Below are 18,932 nucleotides of genomic sequence, written 5' to 3' on the forward strand. Positions count from 1 at the left end.
AGTTCACCATTACTCATAAAAAGCTCTGCCAGTGTTGCACACAATGGCTGGATTGTTCTCATTTCCAGTGTGAATAGTTTCATTAAACTTTATGAAACACTGGGAATTTAACAGAGATTCCTTTCACTCTTTTTCAGTTTTATAACAACATTGAGAAGAGAAATTTGATGAGCTGTATCATCTTGTTTGACGTCAAATGTTGCACAAATCTCTGCTTTATGTGGTAAATAATACCCCCTACCTACCCTCTGTGCAGTTTACATTGAGAAAACGTATTGACGGACTCATCAGAGCTCCTTTTGTCTCTTTTTGACCGGCACCGACTTGCAATCAGCTGGTTATGCAACAAACACATAGACAAACGCACAGAGGTGCTGGGAGGAGCTAGAGGCTTGAGTGTTAAAGAAGTGCATTCGGTAACCTAGTTTTGTAACTAAACTCTGTCAACCCCCTTTTTTGGGCTTCACATCTGGGCTGCATTAACTCCAACACCACCCCCACCCCCCTCTTTGTGTCCTCACACACACACCCCAAAGCATGAATGCATACAGACACACTGTGAATGTTAAATCTCAGGATAAAAAAAAGGGATGGAGTTAACATAATGATAAAACTCTCCACAGAATCAGCTGGCGGCAGATAAGGCCCATTTTGGAATTTTTTTTTTTTTTTTTTTATACTGAACACATTTGACAATAACTTGATTGTGCTCCATTTTGTTTTATTGATCTGTAACTGGTAACATTTAAAGTTTACAGTTTCACAATGTAATGTGAATGTCCGACAAATGATACAACATTCAGATATTTGCGTGAGAAGTGCCCAACACTGCAAGGCCGAGTCTGTCTTCTGCACGGCTCTGCCTCCTCAGCATGTAGGGACACAGTCTGTATAAAAAAGAGCAACAGGTTAAATAACATACATAGAAGCTGTGTTCCTGTTTTAATTGGATGGTGGAGGTTGAATAACATGCTGTTGACAAAGTTTGAATAACTGATCGTTACACAAGTCAAATTCAACACATGTGCAGCCTGAGGGGCAAACGTGAAAACTGTTGGGGAAGGTCACGGCAGTAAGTCATTGGATTCCTCAGAGATCTGCTCCCCACCAATCTCTAACTCTCTCTTTCCCTCTCTCCACTAAAGCCATGTTTCCTGTGCTTTTGCAAAAATTGTTATTGCTGACATTTTTTATTGGATTCCTCACCAAGAATCCTTCTCTTATAAGCTCACATTGAATGCACTACTTATATATTTGAATGAAACATGTTTAAATATTAAAACTGCAAGATTATCTAAAGGGAAACTGTGACTTAAAGGGTAAGTCCACCAATTTTACACATTATACAAGTGTGTTTACAGGTCTTGGGGAGTACTACTGCATATGTGAAAAAAAGTAGTATAAGGCCTTTTTATGGCTCCAGAGGAAGCAGCTCGTGATCTGACAAAGTGCCTTCAGTAATGTCACTCAGTGGCTAAGTTGCATGGTGGGTAATGTAGGCGCAAGGTTTTGAAAAGGAAGAAAAAGGCGATATAATACTATAATCTCTCTCTCATTGGCATTACTGCAGAAACGCGTCTTCCGCTTATACACAGTGTCGCCACATTATAATTAAATATAATTGCACACATGATAGTAATAATGAGTAACAGAAGAGATAACATATTTTATTATGCGGCAAAAATCGATGAGTGCATTCAACCACCGGCACGCAGCAGAACCGCAGCTGTGAAGGTGAAATGATGATCGACATGTAATGCACTGAACCAGTGAACGCTCTGGCTGTTACACTGAGAGGGATGAAATGTATGAAATAAGTCTAGAGCACTACAGAGCATGGACAAGTTCAGAATATACTGCAGTGTGCAATGGTCTGTGAAAATACCCAATAAACTGTACGTTAAGCCTGCATGCTACACTGACAGCTAAAGGACTGAAAATCATTTGATTTCCAGAAAAGCCCTCTTCTTCCTTGAAAGTGGTATTTCACACATGTTGGCGTGTCTATTTTTTATGTTGGACGTATAATTATCAGACTTTTTCTTTCTGTCAAAGGACTGTGGCGAGCTGTTATTTCACTACTTACTGATCACATGGTCCCGGTCCACAACATCACAGTGGCCTAGAAGGGGGAAAAAATAACAAACAGTTAAGAAGGCACCTACCTTTACATATATGCTGAATACTGGAGATCTGTTCAAGCTAGATTCTTGTGGTTTATTATGCCAGCTTACATTTAATATGGCAGTTGCTAACATAGTTTTATTTTATTTTTCAGGTGAATATGGACGTACTGTAGGTGGGGAAGGGGAAAAGGAACGCCAGTCCCAAATTTTGCTTTGCAGCCAGCTGCTCAAACTTGCTCAACATTTGCTCTGAGAGATCGTCGACAGTCCTGCCTGCGCACAGAGCACAAAAACCAACATTATGATATTACAAATGCATGGTGCAATCTCAATTTAGAGTAAAACTTTACTATATGAATCAGCACCTGGCTTTTAAATAATCTAAAATACCAAAACAAAGGGTCACATTGATCAGGAACCTACTATAGAGTTTCATGGTGATCTTGTCCAGTTTGTGGTAGTACATGATGGCATAGGAGTCGTAGTCTGTCTCCCCGATCACTATCTCAGTGTTCAGCTCAGGGCGAGCTCCTGGTGGAGACAACAGGGAGCATGGTTCAACAAAAAGATGCTGCATTGAACTATAGGAAGTTAATAAAAGAGAGCCACTGACCTTTAAGTGTGAGCCGGCTTGAGGTTGATTTATGGTAGACCTGTAATATCTCCCAACACTGGTGATTACTGTGGAGAGAAGAGTGTGTGTCAGGTGAGACATCAAATATTCAGTGAAAACAGACATTGTGATTGTGAATTTACAAACTGATTCTCTAAAAGTGTGGAGTAGATTTGGCTTGTTTAAAACACCTGCGTGTGTGTTAACAGTTTGCTAGAGGAATTGCCAGATACATTTTGTATACTGTTTCATTATCTAACCACATGCCTCAGGCCTCAGCTTTCTAATATCTTATGAGAAAAACAACCCAAGAAACTGCTTCCCTGCTTGACCTTTCAGGATTTATATCCCTCAAATCATAACAAATATATAACGGAATGTCCCACAAAAACAACACACCCCTTTTCTTTTTAAATTGTGTCTCCCTGTGTGTTTGCAAAAGCCAGGTCAGAGTGACCTAAAAGTTTTTTAAAATGATGAGGGAAAGCTGATGGATTTAACTGTTCTACCTCCTTCTTCCTGTTTTTGAGGATACACAAATAAAATCAAACACATGTGGTCGGAGCATGAGGTCAGTGTGGTGTATATGCCCCCTCTGCTGATACATCAAGCTACTGAAGAGTCACAGTGAGCTACACACACGTAGACGGTGGTACTTACTGTCGTGTTTTAGTGCTAACAGACAGTATTTGGTCAGAGTCAAGGGAACGTGTGAGGTTCATGACTGTAGGCTCAACACTGGTTCCATGATTTATCAGGTAGGAGCATTTAGAGGCAGTGTTTAGGAGGTACCACACTCCTGTCATCTGTAACACATACAAGCAGGATCAGGCAGAGAGGAAAAATAACAAAGATTTTCACATATCTCCTAAGACTCTGACCTGATATCTCCAAGTGGAAAATAATCTGTGAGGCATTCTCAGAACAGGAAGTTATCATGTGATCCAGATCCCATAAGTCCTTTCTACCTTCCCTACCAGGACATAATGAACCCTAATTGAACATTTGGGGAAACATCGGAAACTTCCCCCATTCTCCTAATGAAAAGGACACATCTGTTTCAAATGTCCTGCTCTATTCATCAAATATTATTTCTCTGGAAAAAAACCCTTATTGCCTAAAACACCATATTGACACAATTACACAAGCATGTCCACACTGCCAGCCCCCACACTAATCAATAGCCGAGCAGACTTACATTCAAATGTTTTTATGTTTAAGGGAAAATATGTCAAGAACCTTGGATAGAAGTTTGCTGAAGTAGCATTTAAATCTCAGCTGTTTTGGTATCCTGTTAGATAAGGAGACTATTCAATACATAGCAAGTGTACACAGAAAAAGTCCACTACCAGTTTGTTCTTCTTAAGGCAATATTAGCACTTTTCAGCTATTCTGACAAACAAGTCAGAAACAAAATCGAACTGTCAGTGTGCAAAGGTCAGATAACGGCACACCGTGGTGCTCTCGGGCTGCAGCTGCAATCCTCTGCCTGGAAACAGACCTTTCTCTAATTCAGTGAGACTTTCTCACTTTTCTGCGTGGCTTTTTCAGGAATCTTAATTGTTTTTTCTTAATTTGTCAGGAATCTTAATTGAATAATATGTGGGGAAGATGGAAATTAAAAATGGTCACTTCATTCCAAGCCACATACAGTCTGGACTCTCTGCCTGTCTAGTTCTGTAACTTGTTTTAAAGGCAGCAATCAAAAACACAGGATGAAATGAAAAACTACAAAATGATTACTAATAAAATCACAAATGTAGACCTAATGCAGACATAACAAGCAGAGATACACTGCTGTATATGATCTGTAATTGTGCCTCTTCCTCCGGTTTCTTACCCGCTGTATGTCAATGTTCTGTGCTGAGGGGGTCACATCAATAGGATCAACTTTGGTCTTCTTAGGCGGTCGTCTTTGGGGTCGGGGTCGACTTACAGCCCCCCCCACAGCCTCAGTGGAAGCCCACAGACACACGCACATCAACACCACCACTGCCAACATGAAACGCCATACTCCAGCCATCCTAGCACTGACAATACTACACTCAAGAATTGGTTTTCTTCTCCTGTAGGATTACTGAGGTTCCTGTGGTCTTATTTTCTAAACTCTTCTCGTCTTTTTGTATTGGCGTTTCTGTCCCCTCTGTCTCCAACTGTAGTCTACTATTCCCAATCTGCCTTGTCAACCTCAAACACACAGACACAGAAGAAATGCACAAATAGACAGGGAGCATGTGAAGCAGAGGATGGCTTGTTCAGTTAAATATTAACTTGGTTTACTGGCATAGTTGAGTCCATACTGCAGCATTGTGATGCGTGCCTCTGAACTATAGGGGGCAGCCACAAATTGTTATTACCTCCACCGAGCACAAGCCAAGAGGGGATCACGCGTTTGGTCCAGTGTTTGTGAGCACGTCAAATTTCTTCATGTGTATCTCTCCGTAGTAAACATGCTTCAGAAATACACTCAAGAATCACACTTCCTCTCATAGGGTTGCTCTTTCTTTTTAAACTCAATCCCCTTGTTTTTGTATTGGGGTTTCTGTCTCTGTTTGTAGTCAACTATTCTTTGCTCAAACTCAAACACATAGACACAGACGAAATTAATAGAAATAAAGGGAGCAGGAGATAAACAACATGAGACAGGATGGCCTCTTAAGTTAAATATTAACTTGGTTTACTGGCAGAAATTAGGCCATACTGCAGCTGAAATTATGACATGCTGCCATACTGCAGTAACTTAAAATCCTTAATAAACTCTGCAGTCAGTAAAGCATAACTGTAGATTCAGAGAGCAAATAAAATGTGAATTTATTGACAAATTATGAGTCAAGTTTGCATGAATCTTAACACAGACAAGTAATTTGATCTGCAAAGCAGCAAGATGCAATTTCATACCTTTATGTGTTTTGCAAGTGCTACATAAAGAGAGGTCTTCTTAATTCAGGCCCAGTGTATTTAGACATTTTTTCAGACATGAAGACAAACATTGAGAAAAAAAGAGATGACTGGTTGCTCTACATAACACAATGTCAGATAAAAAGATAAAGATATAAATTTTGTTCTTGGAAAACGGGGTAAAAGTTATTTTTAAAAGCAGAGGCAATCCTGATATAAGAAAATGTATCAAATGAAGAAGAAATAATTTATTAAAAGGCCTTAGTGGATTAATCATTAAGCCATTTTTAGTTAAGTCAAACATTATGAACTTTTGTAACATCATGGTGTTAGCCACTATGTCCAACATTAAAGTTATTCATCCAAACTACACTTAGAGACACACACCATTCACTTAAGATTCATTGAGATCAAATTTGCCCCTCAAAATGATTCAAAAAAACAATCATACTTGGCTGGGATGTGTGTTTTTCATTAAGTGACTGAGGAGATCATGTGAGAGCAGCAGATTTGTAGACTTTCTCTCCAGGGCATATATCCAAAGTTTCTTTGGAGACTGAGCTCAGTTCAATGTCTTTCAGTTAGATATTCCACTTCCACCTACATTCAAACATTAAAACATGTCTCTCACTTCTAGACCTGTGTTGGTCAAAAACAGGGACTGAATGCTCTGACTCTGGACCTTCATGCTGCCTGGCCTGATGTGAAACAGTGTGTTTTCAGTGATTTCGGCAAGTCCGTGTAATTCATCAGTTTTCCTCAGGTTTGCCGTTTCCTCTGGCTTTAAAGGTGAGGGCCACGCTGTTGATACAGAACCGCTGACCTGTTGGGTCCGGTCCGTCCTCGAACACATGACCCAGGTGGGCATCACACTGTATCAAACACACAAACACATGCAAAAAGTCATAAACCAACCAAAAAAACTAAAATAATGAGTGTTTTTAAAGAAATTTAAGTATGACATTCTGAATGCAAAGTATTAATGAGATACGGATACACTGGGCTGTATGAACTAGGACAACTATATTAAAGCAAACATTAACTTTGGCTTCACAGCTCAGAACACAACTCACATTTTTACAAAGGACCTCTGTCCCCGCACTACCCAGGCTGTTGTCAGGGCGACGAATGATGGAGGCGTGGCTTTCGTCCCGCTCCCATGTCCCATGAGCCTCTTTGAATGCTGGCCAGCCTGTCCCAGAGTCATACTTAGCCTCTGAACTATTAAAAGAGGAAGGAACATTTCCTCAGTGAGCATCTGACACAAAAACTCTCTCAGGCCTGTCTTAAGCTTGTTTACTGGCCAGGAGTCCTGCCTTTGAGTGTCCATTCAAAATCATTGGGGTAAAAATGGACTGCAGTATTTTTCGCTCTTTCTTTTCACATATTCAAGTCTAAACGGAGCAAGTTAGTGGATAAAAGTATTGTTAAAGGAAGTATTCCTTTAACACTTGGGTGCAAAGTGTTACCTGAAAAGTGGAGCAGCACAGCAGACACAGTGGTACATCCCCACTTCTGAATGGTTAAGGTAGATCCCACTAAAGGGCTGAAAACACACACACATGGAGTGTTAGAGAAGGAACACAGGAATGATAGTCGAGGATGTTTTTACCATGTTATTAGTCATGAATTTGTAAGTGCAATACAGTAACTTGTCCTTCTTCTCATTATTACATGTAGAAATTACTCTTTGTCTGAAGCTGAGAGCAGCTTCTCTGCAGCGTGGCAGGTTGAACCCAATAAAGGTCAACATTACAGTGATGACCAAAGTCCAGCTGGAGCTGTGCAGATGTTTTTGACACAATATGTATGTCAGTCTGGTACACTGAGATAATGTTGCTTTGACACAGATTACTTTGCTGATGTGTATGCACTTCTCACCTCCTCAGTCCCTTTCTCTCTGGTGACTACATACTGTTCTGGGGTCAGTTTCTTTTGCCAGTCTGTGGTCTCATCATAACGGGTGAGAGAGCGCAGGCCTGCAGAGAGCAGAAGTCACAGTAGAGTTTTGATGTGCACATGGAACATAACAGGAGGGCATTCAATCCAATCATGATCGATCAAGTGTCAGCAGATAAATAATTAAAACATGAGATATGGCAGGATGTCTGGAGCATTTTTCAAAATAAAACCCACTTAGCCCACAGACGCTGAAGACTATCATATGACTTGGAGCACAATTAAGTGTTTGCTGGAGGAAGACAGGTGAGGTGAGGAGAGGAGAGTAGACGGTCCTTAAATATCATTGAACCTAAACTCTATAAAAAATAACTAATCCCAAATGTATTCAACAACCTAACCACATTCTTCTTTGCACAACCAATAAACTGTGGCTGCCTCTTTCTTATTCTCAGTTCCATTCTGTGCTGTGGTGAAGGAAGTAGGCTACTCAGATCTTATGTAAAAGTAGGAATACCAAGTTACAAGTAATTGTCATGATTCCAAAGTATTGTCAGCAAAACTTACTTAAAGTGTCAAAAGTACTCATTATCCAGCATGGCTTCTTATATTGTGTTATATTATTATAGAATATTTTATTATTCCATGTTTTTCACTGATGAGTACTATTAGTATTTAAATACAGTAGTTTGTCAATGTGGAGCCAATTTTAGTTGCTTTACTTAAAAAGGACAATATTTAGGCCCGCCTCCAAAATGCAGAATGGGGAAATACTCAAGTACATTGAGTAAATGTACTTAGCTACTTTCCACCACATGCCCTAGTCCTAACATCCATGGGAAAAGTGCAGCATGGTGCACCTGCATGAGTTTGCATGTGCCTGCGGTCTCCTGTAGGCTTTATACACACAAACACCGACGTGACAGTAAATGCGTCAAACGTACCTGTGGATGTGGACACGGGGCGGATGAACACCGGGATCCTCCTCGGTAACAGCGCGGATCTGGCTGTCGCCTGTTGAGAAACACGCACGCAGAGACGGGCGACGAGACGAGACATGTTTGCAGCTGCGGAGTCAAGTCTGCTCTGAAGTCAAGTGCACATTATCAGAGGAAGCCCAGTGCGCTCAGTGCGGCGGGATTGTTCACGCTGCGGCGAGTTCGCGCTGGTCCTGCCCCGGCTGATGCAGGCTGTGCTCAGGGTGACCCGGTCAAAAATCAAACTATTACTCATATAGGTCAAAGTGGACTGGGTTCTCTGGCTTTTTACTGCCGGACAATGTGCAAAGAGCATCCTATATCGTAGCTTTATGGCTAGAAACATAAAGTTGAATTTGAATTGAGGTAGACTGATATGGTATGCTATGGTAGCCTACATGTGTTACAATATCTATATCTATCTATATATATATATATCTATCTATATATATATATATATATATATATATATATATATATATATATATATATATATATATATATATATATATATATATATATATAATAACTACATATCCCATTAAAGTACTGTCAAGTCATTATAAACGAAAAGGTGTAATGGGAACTCATATTAGCAAACTTTATTTTGTGCTGATTGATTCTAGCATGCAGTATGACAAAACAGAGGGTCACCAGCGCGCACAAAGCCCACTGGAGGGGCACCCTGGAGTGCAAACACATCATGTTTTATCTACCATAGTGGCAGAAGGCACATTCACAGCGTTTTTTTCGACACATATGTCAACACAACAAGCATGAGTAGACATTGCTGCATATACTATTGGGATGTCTACATGACAATCAGTTATAACTATTCCTAATGTCTAGAATCTTAAATACCCACAATATTATAATTAAAAATGTAAAAATGTAATGAAACTATAAAAGTTAAACTAAAACAAGCAAACTAAACTGAACTGAAATTTAAAAAAAAAATTCAAACAAAATAATATGATAAATACAAAACTATCAACTAGAGTTTGACTGCTGTGACTTATGCTGCAATATTGTTAAAACCTCTGCGGTGAAGAACCAAAGGCTAAATCAGACTAGAGAAACCATATTCAAAGACAGGTAGTTCCCTTTTGGCTCATGCTTGCACTGAAATAATCAACTGATCATTTGAATAATACTGTATGGTTTAAAGAACTACCATACAGCAAATACATACACATACAAAACAGATCAATAATCTATAATGTATCTCAGTAAAATGTCACTGACACTACAGTGTTTGTCTATATAGTCTGGTATTGCGCAGCAGCAGGGGTGTTGGCTTTCAACAGGCTTCCAGGCCGGTGCATAAGGTCCACTATGTAGTGACAAGGCTGTGAAGAGCTCCCATTGCTGGAGGGATTCCCTTTGAAGAGGAGTACCTCGTTCCAAGCACGGTTGTACTCACCCCTGACAAGTGTGCAGCTCAGTCCAATGCAATCAACCAGACACTGAAAAGTTAAAGAGAGGAGATAGGTCGGGGAGTGAACATTCAGAAACAAGAGATGGATTGAATGAAGACGGTTATAGTGTATATGAAACCTGAGAGATGGAGATGAAGTTGATGATGCTGTGCAGTAGTTAAGTCAACAGTACCTTGAAGAGAAGTGCCCTATGGCAGTAGATTCCCCTGCTTATCATACCAATGGGAACAACATTAGACTGGAACTGAAACTTGAGCTCACTGAGGTGCAGCACCCATGGGAATTCATGCAACTTTTCCATCTCCACTGCTCCGCCCATGGCTTCACTCACCAGTCTGGCACCAAAATGCATACACACAACATCCATTATAATGCAGGAACTATCAAAATTTGTAGTGTTAGTTTTGCATGTGTTGGTCAGATGTATAAGGTTGTTACATGCCACTTGTTACATTTTATGATTCGTTCAATTCTAGGGATTTGAAAACATTTAACAACTACCATTCATTTAATGTAAGTTGATTTTCTTCTATATTTTGGCGACATTTCTGCATGTTAATAATGTGCTGGCTGCAGTAATCATCACCTGGCCAAGGCAGCATACTGCTCCTGTTCATCATTCAGTGGGAGGATGGATTCTTTGACCTCTTTAACTAGAAGCTGTAATGAGACGTCAGCCATCATCTTCCACTGTTTCTCTGTTGGAGACTCAGGCGGAGTCTCATCTTTCTGCTTCTTCTTCCTGTCCAGAAAACAAAATCTGAGTCAGTGTCTTAATATCAGTGGTGATTTTACGGGACTATGCTTGTTAGATTTGATGAGACTGTGCGGGTGGCTATAGCTCAGGAGGTGGACCAGGTCGTCGTCTAGTAATCTGAATCAAATCCCCGGCTCTCCCAGCTGCATGTTGAAGTATCCTTGAGCAAGATACTGAACCCCAAACTGCTCCTCCTGAATGTGTATGTGAATGGGTGAATGTGACAAGTGTTGTAAAGTGCTTTGAGCGGTCTGTAGACTGGAAAAGCGCTATAGAAATGCAAGTCCATTTACCATACTGTAAGTATCCCCTCCTCCCACATGCACAGCCACTCTCACCTTGATGTTCTGCGGTCCCTCTTACTGCTGGTGTCTGTTTCTGATTGGCTGTTCTGCCTCTCATCTGGCACATCCACTGTCTCTCTGCCACAGGACAAGAATAAAATGGTTTATGTAACTGAACACAGCAGCGCTATTTCATTTTTCAACTCTTCTTTTTGTATATTTTCAGTTGTTGCCATATGTGCAACATTTAGGTGTACTTTACTCTGCTTTATTGTGGATATACTATATTTTGGTTCTTCAAAACAAAGCATGTTCTGTTACTTCAACATACAATGGTTATTATTATAAGAGGTTCTTTTCTATCCTCTTATATCTTGTACTGTCTCTGAAATGGTTTGCCAGTATCCACAAGAGGAGTATATGTATGCAAAATGTTGAAGACACATATGAGCATAATAATGAATAAATCACAGAAGAAAACTAGAAGGTGCCAACACAAAACATTTTTTCAAAATTCGTTGTTGTATCCAAACACATTTTTCCCAAACACCATAACATTTTCTTCACCTTAAATTTAACTTATGGCCAAAATGCAACAGTATTTCCTCAGAAGATCAAGGAAGAACATTTCTAGTGAGATGTATTTTGCTTTATAAAGTAAAAAAGCTCAACTTGGGTCATACTAAGCAGCGGATGGATTACATAACACACTGTTTAAGAATGCCTGAGATGTTGTGTGCGTGTGTGTGTGTGTGTGCATGCTGAACGGGGGACAATGGGGTGGACCTGAGGTACCCTGAGGGGGTATTGCTCTCTTTGGCAAAGTTGATTCATCAAAATGCTGAAAGCTTGTGGGAGCATTAGTGTGTGCACATGTACAGCCTTTAATGCATATGGTATTTTTTTGTGTGTCCTAAAATGCATGTGTATCTCGTGGAGGCATCTTCAGCTGAATCGTCATGCATGTGCACTTGTGCACTTTTGTGGTTGTGAGTCTTAGTCCATTAGTCTAAACACAAAGGCTCTTTTACCCTGAGTGTGTGTCCATCTTAAAAAATGGGATCGTTTACCCTGTGAGGCCACGCTAACGGGGCGCACTGAAGGCAACGGGGAGAGGGGTAATAAGAGAAAGGAAAAAAAGTGGAGCACTGGATTGGAGCACACAAGGGGAGTGTGATAGTAATCTAACAGTCACAATAAATTGTACTGACAAACTACACAGTGTGGCTGGTAGTGTAGGAGACTTGCCGTGTCTCAGCAAATGCTTTATCACTATCTGTGTGGTTGTTCTTGTTAATGTCCCACTCTGCTGGTAGTGTGAAAGGCCCAGTCTGCTGTCATTGTTTGGCTGTCATTGTGAGGAGTTTACAAGGTTGGAATTGAAAAAGTTAGTGAAATTAGTGTAATGTCATTAAACTAGTAGTTTAACTACATTTTGTAGTAGCTTGTTGGTAGTTTAACTACATTCATATTTGGATATTGATTCAAGTAGTTGAATTACTTTTTTTCCATGTATTTTACACTACTAAAGACTACTTAGGCCATAAAGGGAAAGGCATATTGTGTTGGTTTTCTTTTTTATTTATTAAATTATTAATTATTAATTATTAGTTAATATATTATTAAATTATTTATTTATTTTACCACAGCTTCTCTGCTGTAATTCAAAACTGACAGTCTTTGCACCTGCTCATAAATAGTGGGGTATGTGGGCACTTGCAATAAACTAAACTGAGTGGCATTCTTTGCCAAGTGACATGTGACCTTTTTGTCTTATATCACATGTACATTGTCAATTTGATCTTTTTATTTTACAAACCAGTTTTAACTTCTTTGTTTAAGTAGCTTTAGTTAAAGTGCAATTTGTAAGAATTTATTTTATAACATTTACTATAATGATCAACAGAGTGTTGATCATTATAGTAAATGTAGATTCAAAGTAGATTCAAAGTAGATTCCCCAACACTGGTTTACTTCTATTTAAGGATTTTATGAATATTCTAAAAAAAATTCAGGAAAAACATACTTAGCTGCTGTGTTGACAAATATAGTGGGCCGGTGCTGGTTGACAGGCTGCTTAGACAGTTCCTCTAAAGTCAGAATCCTCTGACCTCCACGAGCCTAAAAGAAACATTATTTATTATGCTGAAGTCAAAATGTTCAAATGTCCTTTGATACAGTGTGTCTATCTCTACACAAAAAATAGTTGTTGTGATCATGAACATAACATTATGATCACATCTGTGGATTTTTTTCCTTCTCGCTTACATTTTTTCTGGAGACATCTCCCTCACATTAACTTCATTAGTATACACACATACACTCACCTTTCCAGCATCATAGAAGCCATCACTAATAATGTCAGTGGAGGACAAAAGGCCTGTCAGGCTGTATTTAACAGACGAATTGGAGTTAAGCAGGCTGGTCATGGCCAGCTTGCTGACACTACTCCTACGTTTCACTGATTGGTTGATTTCCTGAAGCATTTCCAGGGCTCTGAGACACACACAAACAGAACAGCAATACAAGCACATCTACAGATATTCAGTTATTGATGATAAATATAAAAATGCACACACTAACATACACACATGAACAAAATGACCCATACATTACTATCTAGCCACAAATAATATTGTCCTATACTGCCATCTACTGGCTATTTAAGAGACTACTCTGACTTTACTGTGCTTTTACTTTACACATTTAAACAATGATCCACCAAATCTACATTTCATGATTCATCAGTCATGTCCTGATGTCATTGTCATCTGTCATCTCAGTGTCTTACCCAAATTTGCACATCTCCACAGCGGTGGGTTCATCACTGGCACAGACATTGATAGCCAGGCATGCATTATGCAACACCTCCTTGTGGTAGGAGCGCAGCAAATTGACCAGTTGTTGAAGGCCTCCAGCACTTTGGAGCTATGTAGAACAGGGAGTGAATTTGAGGTAGACATTTATAGATTTTGTTGTTGGTTAAAAAACAAAAAAACTGTATCAGTAAAACTCAATCATATTTGCTCTATACAAAAACACCTCCCCATATTTCGTGATAATCCGCCTTTTGAACAGTTAGACAAACAAAAAACACCAACCTCTACCCTTGCTTCTGTGTCGCAGGCCAGCATTGCCAGGCACTGTGTGGTGTTGACCAGGACCTGCGCATTTGTGGACTTCAAGGGCTCCACCAGAGCCTGCATGGCTCCATGCGACAAGATGCTGCAGCGGATGACCCCCTGTCCTGCCATGTTACCAAGTGTAGCAGCAGAATTGGCCACCGTCCCAGCACAGCTTCCATAGAGCTGCTGGACAAGGATCTCATGGCCGCCTGCCTCGTACACTGCACTGGAAGATGCCGCAGAAATAGATGGAATATAAGCTTCAAACCTACGGAGCTGACTATGAATGTAGTCTTACAACATAGCATACAACATGGTATTTCTGTTAGTGTGATTGCACGAATAAGTAGCATATAGGGGAAAACAAACATTTAGAGTCAGTATAGTGTGGAAATTATGCATGCGAAGGCAGTCTCAATAAATGATGGAGAAAGTAGTATTAAAATATGAAGTCAGACAGAGAGAGACAATGGATATGGGGAAGATTTGTCAGGGGAATAAAACAGTGGGAGATAAAATGGAGAAGGGGAGAGAAGAGCGGTAAAGAGATATTCAGTAAGGGAGAACCATGAGAAGACAGATGAAGCATTAAATCATTTGTGAAAAAGTGGAGAGGAAGGCTGCTTACTGCTCAACTTTAAAATTCCGGTTTTAGAAACTGTTTTTTACACATTTTGCAATAAGGTATACATATCATTAATACTTTGTGGCATACACACTCAAAATACCTTGACATCTGTAATGTTTTAGGTGTTTTGCAGTAACTTATTGTAGCTATGACATTCACATATCTAACAGAACACAAAATTCCAAACTTATTCCAAGAATAACAAAAAGAAATGTTCTCAGGTTGTCTGTCACTCACAAGGCGTTGAGCTTGTTTCTATGTGTGAGGTTGGAAAGGGCCTGCGTTGCTGCCTCTCTCAGCACCGAGCTCTCATTTTTCAGTAACTGTACAATTGCAGGGATACCACCTGAAACACATAGAAACCCAACACATTCACACTTCATCTTAGTGAGCGTTGATGTTATGTTGGCTGTTTAAATGTTCATGTACCCAGGTCTCTGAAGTGGTCTTTGCAGGCTAGATGAAAGCTCATTTCTGACACAGCCTGGCAGCTTGCTGTTTTCACGCTGACATCTGACACAGACAGAAGCTCCACCAGAACCTTCTCCACATTCTGCTCGTGGAGCAGCTTGCAATTCTCAGCTAGACACACAGTCGGAAAGTTAGTTCCCTTACGTCTTCCAAACTTAAAGTAGAAAAAGAGAAAATTATTATTTTTTGTTTCTTTTTGTGCTTACCGCTCTGAGCAACCCTGGCAATGCATTTAACAGCACTGGACTGGATTTCAGTTATGTTAGGGGTGAGAATAAATTCCGTCAGCCTCGCCAGCCCTCCACCCTGGTGGATCAGTTGGAAACTCTCACTGTCACTCAGACAGTTAGAGACTACCTGTAAGGCCTCAATATGGAGGTCACTGAAGTCCTATAAAAAATAAAAAAGATGAATGGGTGTCAGAGGAATGTAGAGGAAACAGACCTCGAATTGGGTTGAGAAGGCATTAGGAGGTGAGAACAAATGCTAATTCAAAAGAAACCTTTTTTACTTAATGATGCAAAACATAAGCACTTATTTCAAATTCTTCTTTGTATTAACACTAAGGGGCAGGATGAAGCATACATGAGCATGTTACAACAAAAGCATGTCTTCTCTCTGACACACCTACCGTGTTACTGAGGATATCCATGAGCTTCTCAAATCCTTGCTCTTCCCTGAAGGTGTTGCGCGTGTCTTTATCAGTGGTGACATTCTGCAGCGTCTTTAACGCCAAATGCTGAATAACAGGAAAGTCTGACTTCAACAGTTCCAGAAGTTGAGGGATCCCACCCAGCTCATGTACTGCCTGACGACTTTGGTAGTCCTTTATACGTACAGCATAACAGAGGAGAAAAAACAGGCAAGAACAATTTTGGCACAATTTGAACTTCACCCATCACAAGACTATGGCTTGTGAGATCCTTACAATTGTTAATCGTATAACCATATAGCCTCGTATCCTCCTCGAGACTGACAACTTTGACTCACCTGAACCATGTTGAATATGGTCTCTAGCGAGTTCTTCTTGACATCGGGGTCTGGACTGGATAGGAGCTGGATTAGAGTTGGCAGGCCCTTGCTGTCAAAGATCTGGACCTTACAGACAAAATCCACTGACAGAGAGGCCAGGCACAGTGTTGCAAACTCATGGACAACTACATCTTCTTGAAGAGGAGAGAGGAAATTGTGTTGTTTGTTAGTTTTGTTGCCGCCTATAGTAAATATCTACTTCTGGGTCTATTTATCTCATGATCAAAATGACTCACCCTCAAGTGACAGTTTATTGATGATTGATGGAATGACATCAAATTTTTTCAGAGCACTCTTTACATCACCTTTCAATGAAAACACGAGACAATGTTAACCACAACCCATCATTCAGTCTGGAAGTCAACAAGACTCCAGTCACTTGGTTGTATTGTATGCCACCAAACGACTGAGAAGGCGAGTCTGCATTGATTTCCTATGTTGTCTGACTCACTGTTGGTGGTCATGATGCCCAAGGCTATGAGGGCGGTGCGTCTGACCAGCTTGTTGTTGTGAGTGATGAGCTGACAGAGAGGCTCCAATGCCCCAAGTCCCAGCAGAGAAACCTTGTTCTCATCTCCTAACAACAGGGGGAGACAGTGAACAGGAAAATTAAGTATGGTGCCCAACAGACCTGAGTGCATGTGGGTGTCTATTGTGTATCTGTGAAGTCTTGAAGATAAACACTGCAGTGTGATTAAACATAAAAGAAAAAGACTGGACATAGACTTATGTATTATTTAAAGCGGTTTTGATTCTAAATAACATTTTGAACATGTCAGCTACTCCTAATGTGCAAAAGCATACAAGTGTTTTATAAGGGTAGAATGGAAACAGGTGGTTTCACAGTAAATGTCAGGAAATAAGACAGGACAGTGGTCAGCCACAAGTATATTTTGCGCTTTTCAGCTGCATGGTTGCACACCATAAACAAAAAAACACAAATGTGTTAGCAGTGCAAAGCCTACTGCACCTTTCTCTGCAAATGTGTGGATTGCCTCACAGGCTTTGACTAGGATGTCCTCCTCTGGGGAGCTCAGCAGCAGCACGACTGTTGCTGGGTTTTTCCCCTCAACAGGTAGAGGTTCAAACTGGCAACGTGAGGAGAGACATGTTAATGCTTTATTAGATCTATATTTTTATATTAATATTATATCTTGTGTCCGTGCCCGTGTGTGATTTCAGGATAGCGTTTTCAGCGGACACGAAACACATAAACCATTCACAAACACGTCAGCTAAGATTCATCAAAAGGTAAAGATGAGAAGGTTTTCATTACAGGAATCTCTCACCGTTTCCTTGCATGGAGTTTCACTTTCTTTCTTCACTTTCTTCCCCATTCTGTGTCCTTGTGTGGGGGGGTGGGGGGAAGCACATAAGCTGCTCAGTGCAATCAACTCTGTGTCTTCTAGTCATGAATATAGTTAGCTATATAGCTAAACTCCGAAGCTAACCTGACAGGTTAGCCGGCTACACTTGCAGTGTTCACAAATGACGCTTACAAAGGAAACAGACAAACAGCTCGGTATCTAAAATATTCAATATCCCTTACCTATTTCTTTCAAAAATAAAGGGCAAGTTAAAGATGTATAATAACCACGACCGCCGGCAAAAACAACCAGGCTATTAGCTAGTTTGGTGTTTTGGAAAAAACGAGGTTGACACCGCGTTGCTAGGCAACGGATGCCACGTTGGGCTAACGGGGGCTTCACCTGTTAGCTTTATGGCTAGTGTTGTATTAGCAAGCCAGTTTAGTGTTAAAACGTATCCGACGTTACTGATTTTAATTTGTGGACTGGAGAAGGTTTGCTGCCGTGCATATTTTGGCAAAACATATGTGAATGTATCAGTTAATTACATTATTTTTATTCGTCACATAGACACTCCTGTAAAATGCACAAAACAAAATGTGAATTCTTTTGTTTAGGCCTTCTGATCTAGCCTACTATTAAACAGTCATAGCTCACGTTTGCATAAACAGGTGGGCTAATCCTTCATAAAAAATTAACGGGGTAAATATTGAAAAATGACAAGGGAAGATATCGACCATTGTGTGAGAGAGAGTGTGTGGGTGTATGTGTTGAGGGGGCGTCTTTCATGCGTAGGTCATAGCAATAGTAGACCTATGCGCTGCTGTGAAGGGTAAGTCATAAAACAAATGAGCTTTCTATACAGCATCAGCACACTTGATGCCTCCTGCTCTTAGGGAGGCACTGACACAGCAATGTGCCAGTGGAAACAGCACAGTATGCACCAGAACACCAAATGACCTCTAAAGACATTACCTCTGGTGGTGTGGGACATTATCGCTCTGCAGCCTGAAATGAGCCTCAGATTAATCTAAACTAAAGCAAATCAAGGATGGGGATGGGGGGGTGGCTGGGATGATGTACAGGTTTTTACTGCTAATGCATTATTATTACACGAGCTGCAAATACGCGCGCCCACGCACGCACGCTCACATCCATAGACCCGGCCCACCTGAAATTGCCCAGTGAATGCTGCATATTCACACTCAAATGGGTTTTTGATTTATTTCAGCTGTCAACGTGAAATTTAAATCTAAATGCGAATTTAGACTGATATAAAAAAAAATAAAAAAAAAGAGTCGTGTGTGCTGCTGAACGGCACAGAAAAGTAGCATAGACCCGGCGGAGGGAGGGGGTTGCAGCGAATCAGCTCAGCA

General features: G+C 40.4%; 3 protein-coding genes across 3 annotated transcripts; all 3 read right to left on the minus strand.

Annotated features, from left to right (window-relative positions):
- Window positions 1-700: 700 nt before the first annotated feature.
- On the minus strand, window positions 701-4,956 carry c8g (complement component 8, gamma polypeptide). Its single transcript, XM_073488714.1, has 7 exons — window positions 4,580-4,956; window positions 3,400-3,545; window positions 2,740-2,807; window positions 2,550-2,657; window positions 2,295-2,399; window positions 2,087-2,122; window positions 701-887 (listed from the first exon to the last, which is right to left on the minus strand). Exons 1-7 carry the CDS (start codon window positions 4,760-4,762, stop codon window positions 868-870), a joined length of 666 nt encoding a protein of 221 aa, XP_073344815.1. The 5' UTR covers window positions 4,763-4,956; the 3' UTR covers window positions 701-867.
- A 569-nt stretch (window positions 4,957-5,525) lies between these two features.
- On the minus strand, window positions 5,526-8,657 carry msrb2 (methionine sulfoxide reductase B2). Its single transcript, XM_073488715.1, has 5 exons — window positions 8,481-8,657; window positions 7,519-7,616; window positions 7,107-7,183; window positions 6,711-6,858; window positions 5,526-6,509 (listed from the first exon to the last, which is right to left on the minus strand). The coding sequence occupies exons 1-5, from the start codon at window positions 8,593-8,595 to the stop codon at window positions 6,387-6,389; spliced, it is 561 nt and encodes a 186-aa protein (XP_073344816.1). The 5' UTR covers window positions 8,596-8,657; the 3' UTR covers window positions 5,526-6,386.
- Window positions 8,658-9,772: 1,115 nt separating this feature from the next.
- Window positions 9,773-17,586, minus strand: armc3 (armadillo repeat containing 3). Its single transcript, XM_073488786.1, has 17 exons — window positions 17,539-17,586; window positions 17,220-17,337; window positions 16,701-16,826; window positions 16,486-16,554; window positions 16,208-16,383; window positions 15,849-16,043; window positions 15,424-15,607; window positions 15,176-15,328; window positions 14,984-15,092; window positions 14,095-14,344; window positions 13,785-13,921; window positions 13,321-13,489; window positions 13,020-13,114; window positions 11,048-11,131; window positions 10,539-10,694; window positions 10,125-10,287; window positions 9,773-9,979 (listed from the first exon to the last, which is right to left on the minus strand). The coding sequence occupies exons 1-17, from the start codon at window positions 17,584-17,586 to the stop codon at window positions 9,773-9,775; spliced, it is 2,439 nt and encodes an 812-aa protein (XP_073344887.1).
- Window positions 17,587-18,932: the final 1,346 nt, after the last annotated feature.

Source organism: Pagrus major, chromosome 19 (assembly GCF_040436345.1).
Source record: "Pagrus major chromosome 19, Pma_NU_1.0".
In the NCBI taxonomy this organism is placed as follows: Eukaryota; Metazoa; Chordata; class Actinopteri; order Spariformes; family Sparidae; genus Pagrus; species Pagrus major.

Coding starts and splice junctions, on each gene's coding strand:
- armc3 (XM_073488786.1), bottom strand. CDS start 17,586: ATGGGGAAGAAAGTGAAGAAAGAAAGTGAAACTCCATGCAAGGAAACG. Junction 16,555..16,700: donor GGGCATCATGACCACCAACA/GTGAGTCAGACA, acceptor TTTCATTGAAAG/GTGATGTAAAGAGTGCTCTG. Junction 9,980..10,124: donor ATAGGGCACTTCTCTTCAAG/GTACTGTTGACT, acceptor TTAACTTTTCAG/TGTCTGGTTGATTGCATTGG.
- msrb2 (XM_073488715.1), bottom strand. CDS start 8,595: ATGTCTCGTCTCGTCGCCCGTCTCTGCGTGCGTGTTTCTCAACAGGCG. Junction 6,859..7,106: donor TGTGCTGCTCCACTTTTCAG/GTAACACTTTGC, acceptor CTCTTTTAATAG/TTCAGAGGCTAAGTATGACT. Junction 6,510..6,710: donor CAGAGGTCCTTTGTAAAAAT/GTGAGTTGTGTT, acceptor TGTTTGATACAG/TGTGATGCCCACCTGGGTCA.
- c8g (XM_073488714.1), bottom strand. CDS start 4,762: ATGGCTGGAGTATGGCGTTTCATGTTGGCAGTGGTGGTGTTGATGTGC. Junction 2,808..3,399: donor GTTAGCACTAAAACACGACA/GTAAGTACCACC, acceptor TTCTCTCCACAG/TAATCACCAGTGTTGGGAGA. Junction 2,400..2,549: donor GATCACCATGAAACTCTATA/GTAGGTTCCTGA, acceptor CTCTGTGCGCAG/GCAGGACTGTCGACGATCTC.